The sequence below is a fragment of the Phaseolus vulgaris genome, chromosome 3 (assembly GCF_000499845.2).
Source record: "Phaseolus vulgaris cultivar G19833 chromosome 3, P. vulgaris v2.0, whole genome shotgun sequence".
Taxonomy (NCBI): domain Eukaryota; kingdom Viridiplantae; phylum Streptophyta; class Magnoliopsida; order Fabales; family Fabaceae; genus Phaseolus; species Phaseolus vulgaris.
In genome coordinates, this window is record NC_023757.2 from 47,617,014 (window position 1) to 47,629,177 (window position 12,164).

Below are 12,164 nucleotides of genomic sequence, written 5' to 3' on the forward strand. Positions count from 1 at the left end.
AACGGAATAAGTATAATAATACCAGAGGAACCCCTCCATCGTAATATTTTAATGCACTTTTTATATTTAATTAAAATGTTTTAAATTATAAAATCATATGCAAATTTATTAGATTTATAGTAATTTTTGAAGGAGTATTTACTCAATTTTAATTAATAATAAAAATATAAATAAGAAAATATATTCCTATACAATATTGCATTGACTTTTCGTTTAAAGCGATGATTAAAAAAAATAAAAAAAAGCAAAACATAAAAACGACAACAACGGTGGCAGGCCCCGAGAATCTAAGATTGAATCAGGACCGTACGCGGCAATACAAAATGCCGCGTTTGCCCACAACCACAGTGCAGAGGCAAGGGGGTAAGGAAGAAAGAAAGAAAGAAAAGTGGTTATTGAACTGGGAAACACTGAGTTGACTCGGAGCGAGTGAATTGTTGCGTGACTCGAGGGAGATAGAGAAGATGTCTGGTGGTATAGCTCGTGGACGTCTCACCGAGGAGCGCAAGTCGTGGCGGAAGAACCATCCTCATGTCCGTACAACTCTTTCTCATCGATTCCTTCCTTTCTCAACGGCCACGTTTTTGTTTTCACCTTTTTCTCTTTTTCGTGATTTAGGGTTTTGTTGCGAAGCCGGAGACCCTTCCTGATGGAACCGTGAACTTGATGGTGTGGCATTGCACAATTCCTGGAAAGGCTGGGGTGTGTTTTCACTTCTCCTTTTATACGTTAAGCGTTGGCTGATTGTTATAAATCGAATTCCACAAATTTTGTGTTCTTTGCTTTTGATTATGAAATCACCACGTTTCTTGTAATGTTTATGCCTGTTTGTACTCCGAATCAGTGGATCTCCTTTACCTGTTAACTACTCACTCTTCGTCCTTCTTCGTACTCCTGAATTGAAGCGGGCTATCTCAATCTTAAAAATTGGTCAATTGTTAACTGCATATTTTTTTACGATTACATCCCGTTTGATTTTTTTTTCTAAAAATATCCTTTTTTTCAGAAATTAGTTTCCAAAACATGTGTTACGTTGTTGGTATTTTTATTTTCGAAATTTAGTTTTCGGACTGTAATAAATACATTCAATAAACCACATGCACCCGCATGTGATGTTTGCTTACGTGAAGGGTTGTATTTGAGTTTTGGTACTCACTAGGGTTGGTCTACTGGTAGGGGGTTTGTGTAGTACGCATGAAACATTGGTAAAACGTGGTTGACGTTTGATTAACTGAACCAGTTGGATTATTTTAGCATCAACAGTGTAAAGAGTTGTGTCTGAGGTTTGGTTAATTGATCCTGTGATTGTTGCCTCTGATTTCATTGTTCTGGAATGGGGGTTTATAATTTAAAAAAGGAGAGGCATCTGACAATCAACTAACTCATTTGCTGAGGATATTCCAAACCTATTTTGTCCATACCCGTATTCTATGTGCCATCTCGACACACCCTAAGCATGGACTCACGTCTAGGGTGCGTACATCTGGAACGAGGAGAAGGAGATTGTAATATTGATCTTTTTAATATTGCCTAAAAAAAAAAGGTCATGGGGCAGGTAATTTTTTGGGCAATTGAGGGATGGCCATACCTACCAGTTTTGAATTTTAGTTGGGTCTAAATCAACTCAACAAGTTCACAAGATGAGGGTTGCTCAAGCCTTTATAAGTTCTATTGACCATATCTATCGTTGACATGAGACCTCAATACATACATCTGTGCTAGGATTCTCAATCTACCCCTTCTCACACCTCAAATGATTCCATAACTCATTTACTTATTACCTACATGAACTTGGTTGACAAACAATCACCTAGTTATTTGTTTCCTCATAAAAGCATATTTCTCATTCTCACATGGTGCATATCTCTCACTTATCTTTCATTGTATTGCCGTATTTGTGGCGTCTTAATGTTAATCACAACCCTATTGTGGTTGGGGTTTTGTTGCAAACCTTGATGTTGTGGGAAATTGCTGATAAATGTAGTCAATGTGGTTACAATTGAAGTTACAGAGACTCCTTAAACTTGATGTTGTGCTTTGGACCATTTTTTAAAACATCGAGAACGAGATATGAATTTGCTTATAAAATTTGGAACCCTCTGTAGCAATCTTCAAAATTGGGGTTTGGACTAAACCTTGTGCATAGAGTATTGACTCTCACTATTTTAGACATGGTTTTTTATATTCCCAGGGAACAAGGATTTAGACAATGGTCTGAGACTATTATTTTGGCTGAATGTCAAAAGTTTTTTTGGAGTCTCTTCTACTGCAACACAATTGCAATTGTGGCTGCATTGGATGCATTTGTCTGCAATATCAAGGAATGTAACGGCAGACTAAAACCTTGCTCATGAATGTACTGTTGACCTTATGTGTTAATCCCTCTCCAATTCTGCCTATTATCTTTTGACATGTCAAAAGATTTTTTAAATTAAAGTTTTATTTATTCACTGAGAAAAAAGAGACTAGGATGCTAAGATTAGAATTTAGAATAAAATTGGTTCAGTTAGAATTAAGGGGTTTTAACATCTAAAGAAGAGAGGTGCCAAAACGTGCATGGCGCATTAGAAAATATTTAACCATTTCTGCATAAAAGGTGATCATTTATTAAATCATTAATTGAAACTGTTTAAATAGCCCCCTTATAATACAAGGATTGGAAAATGCAAAGACATGCATTTATATATGAACATATAATTTTATTTAGGTTCCTGTAGTTCACTATACAGGAATCAGAATGAAATTATATGTCTGTATTTATGCTGTGTAGTCGCATCACAGTTTTGCAAATGAAATTTTCAGTATGAGAGATACTTTGGTTTGGAAATTGGAAGTGAGAAATTTCTTCATTTTGCATTTGATATATCTTATCAAAAGGTAACTCAAATATTTTATCCTTGAAAGTTTATTGGAAATGAATCATATCTTGTTCTGTGTTCATGCCTTGGATTGAATTTGCAAAAAACAAATTAAGTAACTTGTTGAGTAATGAGCCTGGCATTTACTTCATATTAATTTTCGTTTCATTTGCTTCAGACTGATTGGGAGGGTGGCTACTTCCCACTTACGCTGCACTTTAGTGAAGACTACCCTAGCAAGCCTCCAAAGTGTAAATTTCCACAAAGTTTCTTCCACCCAAATGTTTATCCTTCCGGGACTGTGTGCCTGTCTATACTTAACGAGGATAGTGTAAGTACATCTCTATTGGTAATTGCATGGCTTTGAAACTAATTTCTAAGCAAACAGCTTTATAGGTTCATTATTATTTATAGGGGTGGAGACCAGCCATAACAGTGAAGCAAATTCTTGTGGGCATCCAAGACTTGCTTGACCAGCCAAATCCTGCTGATCCTGCCCAGACAGAAGGCTATCATCTATTCATCCAGGCACTTATCCCATTTTTATTTTATTAATTATTATTCATCCTTGAGTGTAAAGAATGTCTGATTTTAATATAAACCAACTAACCAAGGCAAAGTAGTAACCAAGGCTCACATGCTTATGTTATGTCTTTGAACATTGTGTATTATGAATAGGTTGAGAAATTGTTATTTGATGTTGTACTATGTTTCTATTTGGATAAATTTCTCTCTAAACATTTATAAGAGAAAGAAGTAAGATAAATTGTATTTCTTGCATAAGTTAAAATCAACCTACGCATTCAAACTTTTATAGATGTTCAATGTTCAAACATCTAATGTTATCTAATGTTTTCAAAAGTTGATGTGTAAAAGTTGATTTTAGTATGTAAAAAGTTCAATTCAATTTATTAAATTAATTTTTTATGTGTTTATGGATAAGTTTATCGTAACAAGACCTATTTTAACACTTTTCTTTCTATATAGTGAAGTGGATGGAGACTTTAATGTCTTAAAAGTCCAAGGTTTGTTTTAACATGGCAATACTTTTTGCAGGATGCAACAGAGTACAAGAGAAGGGTCCGGCAGCAGGCAAAGCAATACCCACCTCTTCTCTAGTGTTACTTCACATCAGCTAAATTTATAAGCTGTTTTTATTATGGCAGATGTTTCATCTTTTGTTCCGTGTCGAAACTGTTTTTGTCATTGTGATTAATGGCTGCCACAACATGCAGACATGAATGTTCTAGCTATATATGGTTACTCCCAGATCTGGAAGAAGTGTTAATATATAAAAATGTGAAAGCAACCAATGAATACTTGTTGTAGACATGTGCCTGATGTTTGCTGCTACTTTTTTTTTTTTATATGAATGGATAATTACTACAATGAATTACATGACTGCTCTGGAACATGTATTCTGTTTGCTGGGATTTTTACTTCCCTTGTGGAGATCATACATAGACCTCAATTTGTCCATTGTTGTGTTAGTTAGCAACTTTACTCTTGTGCCATGGACGCATAAGTTAACTCTGAAACTCGTTTGCTTCTTAAACTTCAGATTTGCTTCAAATGACAATTCTCAATGCGGAGGAAAATCCTAAAATCTTCCGATTTTGCATCGTTAACATTTCTCTAGTGAAAGGTCCTCAGTTGCTTGTTCGCATACTGGTGACTAGATGGATTTGATCGAGGCTGCAATGTATAGCCGTTGCAGTACCTTTTGTACAACTATTATAGAAAAAAAGTAAGAAGGTAAAACTAAATTCATTTTGTCACAAGTTTTACTGTACAAGTTTAATTAGTTATTTAAAAAGCCACACGAGAACTGAATGTTTTGAGAGCCTCAAAAGGTCTCCATTAGATACTCATTGATTTGCAATTGATCTATGATACAATGATGATGAGAAAGGAAAGAGTAAAAGTAATCCAAGGTAAAGATAGTTATTACTCAAAAACAACTTTTTGAATAGAGTTTACTTTTGAACACATTTACAAATTGATAATTGGATGTGACAAACTTATTAGAACTTTTTTGGATGATGACTTTTTTTCTCGAATCAAACGATAATGGATTTTTATGTTTGGTTTTCTCATGAAAACATGATTAAAAGTAATGTAAAGAGTTTCTTGATTATTATAATATACTTTGATTTGTTGAATTTGGTATTCCCTCTTTTTAGGAATCTATATGGATGAGAAAAAAACTATTAAGTACACATTTTCTAAGGGAAGTATGACAATAGAAAACTAAGTGATTTGCTTCAGCATGTCCTAAAGGTTGAAAATGTGACTAAATTTTTCAAAGACATAGTTTACAAATCAAACTAGACTTCCCTTATTAACAAACTAAGGAGGTTCCTCTATGCAGACTTTTTCCTTTAAATTACTAGAAAGAAAAACATTTTTAGTATCCAAATGCTAATGAAGAATGATTGTCATGACAAGAAAAAGATGAACTGTAGTTATTTTCGTCATTGAAGATAAAATATCAGTATAAGAGTCCACACATCTGAGTGTATCATTTGACCACCAAACAAGCTTTAAGGCGATTGACTTCATTATTAGATTCAAATTTAATGGCATAGACCCAACGAAAAGCAATCGTCTTCTTTTTTAATGAAAAAGAAACTAACTTCCATGTACTACTGTATTAAAGAGTTTGTATTTTAGTAACCATGGCTAAAGATGACAAATAAAATCGCCTCCGTCAATACTAGTTGAACCTGTCTTGATGTTGATGGAGAATTTCCATATTGATTAAGTACAAGTATAAGTAATAGTCAAATTTTTTAAATCAAATATTGACACGGGGATGTATATTTACATGCCCGCCCTCGTCCCATTTCTTGTAGATGTCTCTATTTAAAATACTAAAACACCCTTAGTTTATTATGTAACTTATAAAGCTCATTTTCACTATTTTGTGCTCCTTTATTTTATTTTATTTCATTTCATTTGATTTTTTTTTGTTAAATAGTTTTTCATTCTCTCTTATTTGACTCTTTAGATATCCATAAAGTTCACTCACATGCCAAAATATTGTACATTTTTTTCTTTGTATGACTTTGTTTAAACAATGTATTACATTTTAAGAAATGTAAATTTCAATTTTATCAAATTAAATTGTTTTTAGACACTCATTTGATTATTTTTTGCTTATTTTTAATATTTTTATTTGTTATTTATTTTGTTGTCATATGAGAATATCTTATTATCAATTTTGAATGTTTAATTGTGAAAATCCTTAGTTTATTAGATAATCTAAAAATTTATTTTCTATTTTTTCTTTGATTCTTAGTTTGTTTTATTTGAATAACTATTACTTCACTTTCTCAAGGTACTTTCCTTCTTAACCAACACTTGCCTATCTTGTCGTCATATAAGATGATCAAGTGTGCTTTTGTCACATTTCTAGGAATCATAATAAGATACAAAGGAAATAAAAAGAAAAATAGGAAGAAGACAATCTCTAGTAGTTAAGAAAGTTGTAAATATGATGCAAATAACAAGTATAGATGGTATTTTTTCAGATAAAAATAACCTAACTGGAGACATCATTATTAGGATTCATGGTATTGAGTAATGATTAAAGAACCTGATGAAGAGGAGTAATGGACTAGCAATTTAATTCCACTATTGATAGGTAATAAGAAATGGCGATGAAGGTTTGTGTGGATTCTATATATAATTTTGGGTATCGAAAAAAAAAAACTCAAATAATGGCACATGTAGGATAAAAAAAAAAAAGGTAATGATATATTGATAACCCTACTTTTTTATACAACCATATTACAACCCTCAATATTATTATTTTAATATTTTTTTATAATCATTTAATTATAAATATACCCTTTATTATATATATTTATATCTAAATCAATCACTTCAAGAATTGTATACAACTCTCATGATTGTCAAAGTATCATTTCTCAAATAAATATCATGTCCAGAAGGAGCAAACAAAAGAGTTGGTTAAAAAAAGTGACACTAACAGACACATAATATCTCTTAGTTTTAGGAAAGTTACATCGATATCTTTTTAAAGGCGAGAATATCCTAAGTAAACACATTTGATGGATTTTGTTGAGGAATTATCTAAACTTAGAGACATATTGTGAACAAAGCATACACAACCAAAACATGAGAAGAATATGAAAGAAGGGTTCTTTTGAAAATAAAATCGAGTAAGAAACTTTATTGTTAAGTGAAAAAGAAGACAATTTTGTTAATTAGAAAAAAAGTAGTTAGGATAATATCATCCTAATGATGGACAAGTATATTTGCACGGAATAGGTTGACGTGAAATGTCATGTGAACTTAAAACTAAAAGATAAGATTCGACTTATCCCCAAATATTAGAATGAGTGATAGAAAAGGTAAAATTACATTTAGGGTGTGTTTGGATTAGAGGGTGTGGGGGAGTGGAAAGTTGAGGGTGAGTGAGAGTGGAAGTGTGAAGAAAGTGTGAAGAAAGTTGAGGTTGTTTGGATTGGGGTATGTTAGAGTGGATGTGTGAAGAAAGTTTATTGGAAATTGTTAATGATGTGATAGTTGTGAGAGTATTTTAATATATTTTGAATAGTAAAATTTGTAAGATTACAATTTTACCCTTTATATAAAAAAAGAATAAAGAATGATTAATCCTATTTCATATTTTAGTTAATTATAATTTAAAATTAAAGTATAATTATATTATTTAACATTTTATTAATTAAGAATTATTTTTTATTTAAGTTAATTTATTTACATAATTTTAATATTATAAATGATTTTGTAAATTATGTTATGTTATATATATACAAATATATATAAAATTAATTTTAATAATAATTTCCATTATTATGAATAGCAAAATGAATATATTTTAAAAAGAAAATAGAAATTTAGAATATAACATGAATATTAAGTAGGTGTCAAAATATATAATATAAAGTCATTACATGAAGAACATAATAATGTTAATTAGAAAAAGAAAAGACATTCCTAATAATAACATTTGAATCTTTCTTGGGGAGACCTTCAAACGGTTCTCTAGAAGACATATCTTATTTCGTTCTAGGATAATAATCAAAATTATTGTATCATTTTAATTAATTTTAATAAAAAAATTAATCAAAATTACTATATCATTCAATAACATAATTTAATCAAACAACAAATAAATATAAACAAATAAAATAAAACCTAAAATTTCTATTTCTACTTCTAAAAATATTCATTTTAAATACATATATTTTTATTTGGATTCTGTAAACTTATTTATCTTTGTAATAATTTATTATCAATCTAAAATAAACTTTTTTTTTGACTTTTTAAATTACTATAACATTTTTTATTAACATTTAATTCTAATACCAATAATTTATGTCAAATAAAAATTAAAAAAAAAACTCAAAATGATATTTCTACTTTAAAGTTTTACTGTTATTTTTAATTAATACAACATTTTTATAATGTTTTTTATTATAACATTAATAAATTATGTTTAATTTACAAAAATGAAAACCCTATCAAAATATTTTTAAATCTGTTTCATAAACAATTTATTTTGAAATAAATAATTACTTTCTACATTTATAATTAAAATATTAATTAAAAATAGCACTTCTAAAATATCAAGTACTTTTTAAAAAACCTACAAATTACAAATTTCTATTTCCACTTGTAAAAATATTCATTTTAAATACATATATTTTTTTTCTTATAACAATTAAATCTTATAACAAAAATTACAAAAATATTTTTTAAAATCTTTTCAACTAATAACATTAATAATTTATGTCCAATTTAAAAAAATATTAACCATAAAGAATACAAATATTCATTTAAAAAAATTATCTATTCTCTTATAAACAATTAAATTAAATGTTAAAAAAAAATTAACTTTGTATATTTATTATTATACAATATTTATTATTAAAAATTCATATTTCTTATGTAATGTTTTTCTGACTTTTTAAATTAGTATATCATTTTTTTTATAACATTTAATTCTAACACCAATAATTAATGTGAAATACAAATTTTTAAAACATTTTTTTAATTTTTTTAATTATAACATTAATAAATTATGATAAATCTACAAAATTGAAAACCCTATAAATTTTTTTTTTAAATTTTGAATTTTATTCTGTCTAAATTAAATTTTGTAAATCTTTTTTATAAACAATTCAATTTTAAATACATAATAACTTTGTACATTTCATACAAAAATTTAAAAATTCACTTGTCTTTAATCACCTAAACTTTAAAATTTTTTGTTTTCATTCTGAAAATCATTCGTTTCATACAAATAAATATTTTTTTTAAATCTTACAAAAATTATAACTATCTACAAAAATTATAACACCCAATCAAATAATAACAATAATTTACTAACTCCTTAAAATAATTAACTAAACTAAAGTCTAAACAAATTATATTACAACCAACCAACAATAATTTAGTAACTCCTTAACATAATTAACTAAAATAAATTCTAAACAAATTATATTACAAAACCATAATCATCCAATCATAAATATAAAACAGAAATAAAAAAAAATAACTTTACATAAAAAAAATTAAAAACCTGAAGATAAGCAACAACAACAGCACAAGCATCACAATAGGATGACTTAGGATGAAGAACACTGTCTGAAAATCACATAAAAAAAAATTCAGAAACATAGAATTCCAAAAAAATATAGAACATAATCGATTATGCTCTTAGTTATGCACAGAGGATAATCGATTATCCAGGGATAATCGATTATGTGTGTAGGCAAAAATACACCATAATCGATTATGGCACACAATAATCGATTATGGCCCATTTTCAACACACCAGATAATCGATTATGCCTGTAAACTTTTACAGATAATCGATTATGTTCGTTGAAAAATCGATTATCTGCCCCATAATCGATTATCTGACTTGTTATAATTGAGGCATAATCGACTATGCACCATTCCAGACTTTAGCTCTCACCTCAGACGAACCCAGATCAACCCAGATTAACGCAGATGAATCACAAGAACAACCCCAGGACGTGAGATGAACAAGGTATACTAACAGAAACGAAGATGGCTTATAGGAATCTCTCCAACCACACTACAATGCACTCTCAGATGGCTCGGTTGCTTTCGTTTTCTGTGAATGGAGGAATGAACTTCATGTTGTTATATAGCCACGCCCACCTACCTCACCCACTCACCCACTCACCCACCACTGCATTCACTCTCCTTTCACAGATTCACACAGAGTCAAACGATTCCTGAGCCAAGTCAGGAATCTCATGGCTTCATGTGGCATGCATGCGCAGGGGCACTGTTTCTTGATTCCAGCAAAAGCAAGGGTAACTTTGTAACTTGCTTCGGATGACTTGGCACTCCCCATCTACAGTGCAACTTTCTCTTCTTCTTTGCGCAGATAAACAATTTGCTCAACTTTCTGTTCCCCTCCACACTCACCCGCAACCATGCATGGATCCAAACGGGGTGCTGTTGTGACATCCGTCGTCGCCAACAGTGGCACCCCTGGATCCAAACGAAGCATTAGAGTCAGAATACATAAAATGTAAGACCTAATAATTGACATTATTTACATTCTAATGACTGAGTCTACTAAGTTCAGGAACCAACTTATTTAATTTTGAAAAGTGAAGATGCAAAATAAGACATAGATGAACTAGTTTCAATGTTGTATAAGCTTCTAAATATGTCCTTCACCAATTCAGCCAACCCGTATGACATTGTTGTATAATAAAAAAAATTGACAATAATTTGGTTAATTAACTTAAAAACGTGAGATTGGAGGGACATGTAGTAACAACCTTTAACAAATTTTAGATAGAAAGAGAAACTTCACCAACTCCTTGAGAAACTACTTTAAATCTGTTGACTAGAGTTATGAAATGAGACAATTTAGAAAATGAGAGAGAAGAGAATAAAGATGTATTATTAGAAAATGATTTAAATCATTCGAGTCAATTATCCATGGATTTGAACTTTTCAAAGATAGTGAAATGCAAGTTGTTGACAAATTGGGAGACGTAAATGATTATGCTAGGCTATTGGATTTTAAGGTAAAATACTCTTGATATTTCTTATAAGAAAAAATTGGTTCAACTAAATTTGGAGACAATGGCTATTTTGCAAGGGAAGTCATGAAGAGAGTAGCAATTTTCTTGGGTATGACTATTCTTTTGCAATACTTACATTGAGGATGCCCTCCTTTATATTTCCATCCCATTTGCAACCATGACTGGAGATTAAATGGATTCTTGATTTAAAATCTGGAACATGAAGAAGTCACGTTAAACTTTTCATGCTTGGAACTTCTTGACCATTTAGGATTTCAACCTAGCTAGTATGATCAAATGCACAAAGGATCATAACCATGTAAACAAATTTTAGCTTCTTCTTGATTCTTCTAGGAATCAACTTCTATTTTTTTTTTCAACTTCCAAACAATGGATTGACCATTATAGTAAAATGCATGTTTAAGAGATGCTAGCTTATGGACAAAATCATAAAAATGCTGCATATATTTATTCACACTTAATAGTTTTAATCATAAATTATTGGATTATAATAATAAATAAATTTATTATTTTAATTAATATTCATATAATTGAGTTTAACTATTAATTTTTTGTTTTTAGAGTAAATGGTATGAAAAAAGTGTCTACCGTTGTGAATGTGCTAAATATATAAAAGTAAAAGTTAATTATTTGAATCAAAACAACAAACTATGAGTAGAAGAAAGAAGAAAATAAAATCTATAATATCTTAGAAATTGAATTAGAAGCAAATCTTCTGCAAAATACAATAATTTTGGAAAGTTGGAAACTAATAAACTGTTAACAAAAATCTAAACTAGAATATTTTTCTAAGATCCTTATAGCAGAAAAATCTATAGAAACATACAAGTTTCAAGGAGAAAGGGAGAACTTCATAAGATTTTCTTAGTTTTTTTTATTCTTTGTAATTTTTTTTTCTCCGTACAAAAGACTAAACTTTTTTTTATTGATTCTTTTATAATTCTTCATTGAGTTATGAGGTTTTGATCAATAAAAATTTATTTTTTTAATTCTCCGTAATTGTTTTAATATTCTAATCTCATATAAAAAAAATTGGTTTTTATTGAATTAGATAAAAAAGATAATGAGACACTCCTAAAAAGACAACTCCTTTTCGAAAATATCACTATCCTTTGCCATTCAGTCAACATAGGCATTAGCTTACCTAGAGAGAGATACAGTGAAAGTATAGCTGTCAAGTCTAGAAACAAGATTTCTTATGTCATCAATAAGGTAGGAG

At 29.7% G+C, this 12,164-nt stretch overlaps 1 protein-coding gene across 1 annotated transcript; it reads left to right on the forward strand.

Annotated features, from left to right (window-relative positions):
• The first annotated feature begins 281 nt into the window (after positions 1-281).
• LOC137808284 (SUMO-conjugating enzyme SCE1-like) lies at positions 282-4,250 on the forward strand. Its single transcript, XM_068609315.1, has 5 exons — positions 282-533; positions 619-702; positions 3,037-3,189; positions 3,273-3,386; positions 3,915-4,250. Exons 1-5 carry the CDS (start codon positions 465-467, stop codon positions 3,975-3,977), a joined length of 483 nt encoding a protein of 160 aa, XP_068465416.1. The 5' UTR covers positions 282-464; the 3' UTR covers positions 3,978-4,250.
• The last annotated feature ends 7,914 nt before the right edge of the window (positions 4,251-12,164 follow it).

Excerpts from the sequence above, each read along its gene's own strand:
- LOC137808284 (XM_068609315.1), top strand. The coding sequence starts at position 465 with ATGTCTGGTGGTATAGCTCGTGGACGTCTCACCGAGGAGCGCAAGTCG. Across the intron at positions 534-618 it reads GGCGGAAGAACCATCCTCAT|GGTTTTGTTGCGAAGCCGGA; the intron begins GTCCGTACAACT and ends TTCGTGATTTAG. Across the intron at positions 3,190-3,272 it reads CTATACTTAACGAGGATAGT|GGGTGGAGACCAGCCATAAC; the intron begins GTAAGTACATCT and ends TATTATTTATAG.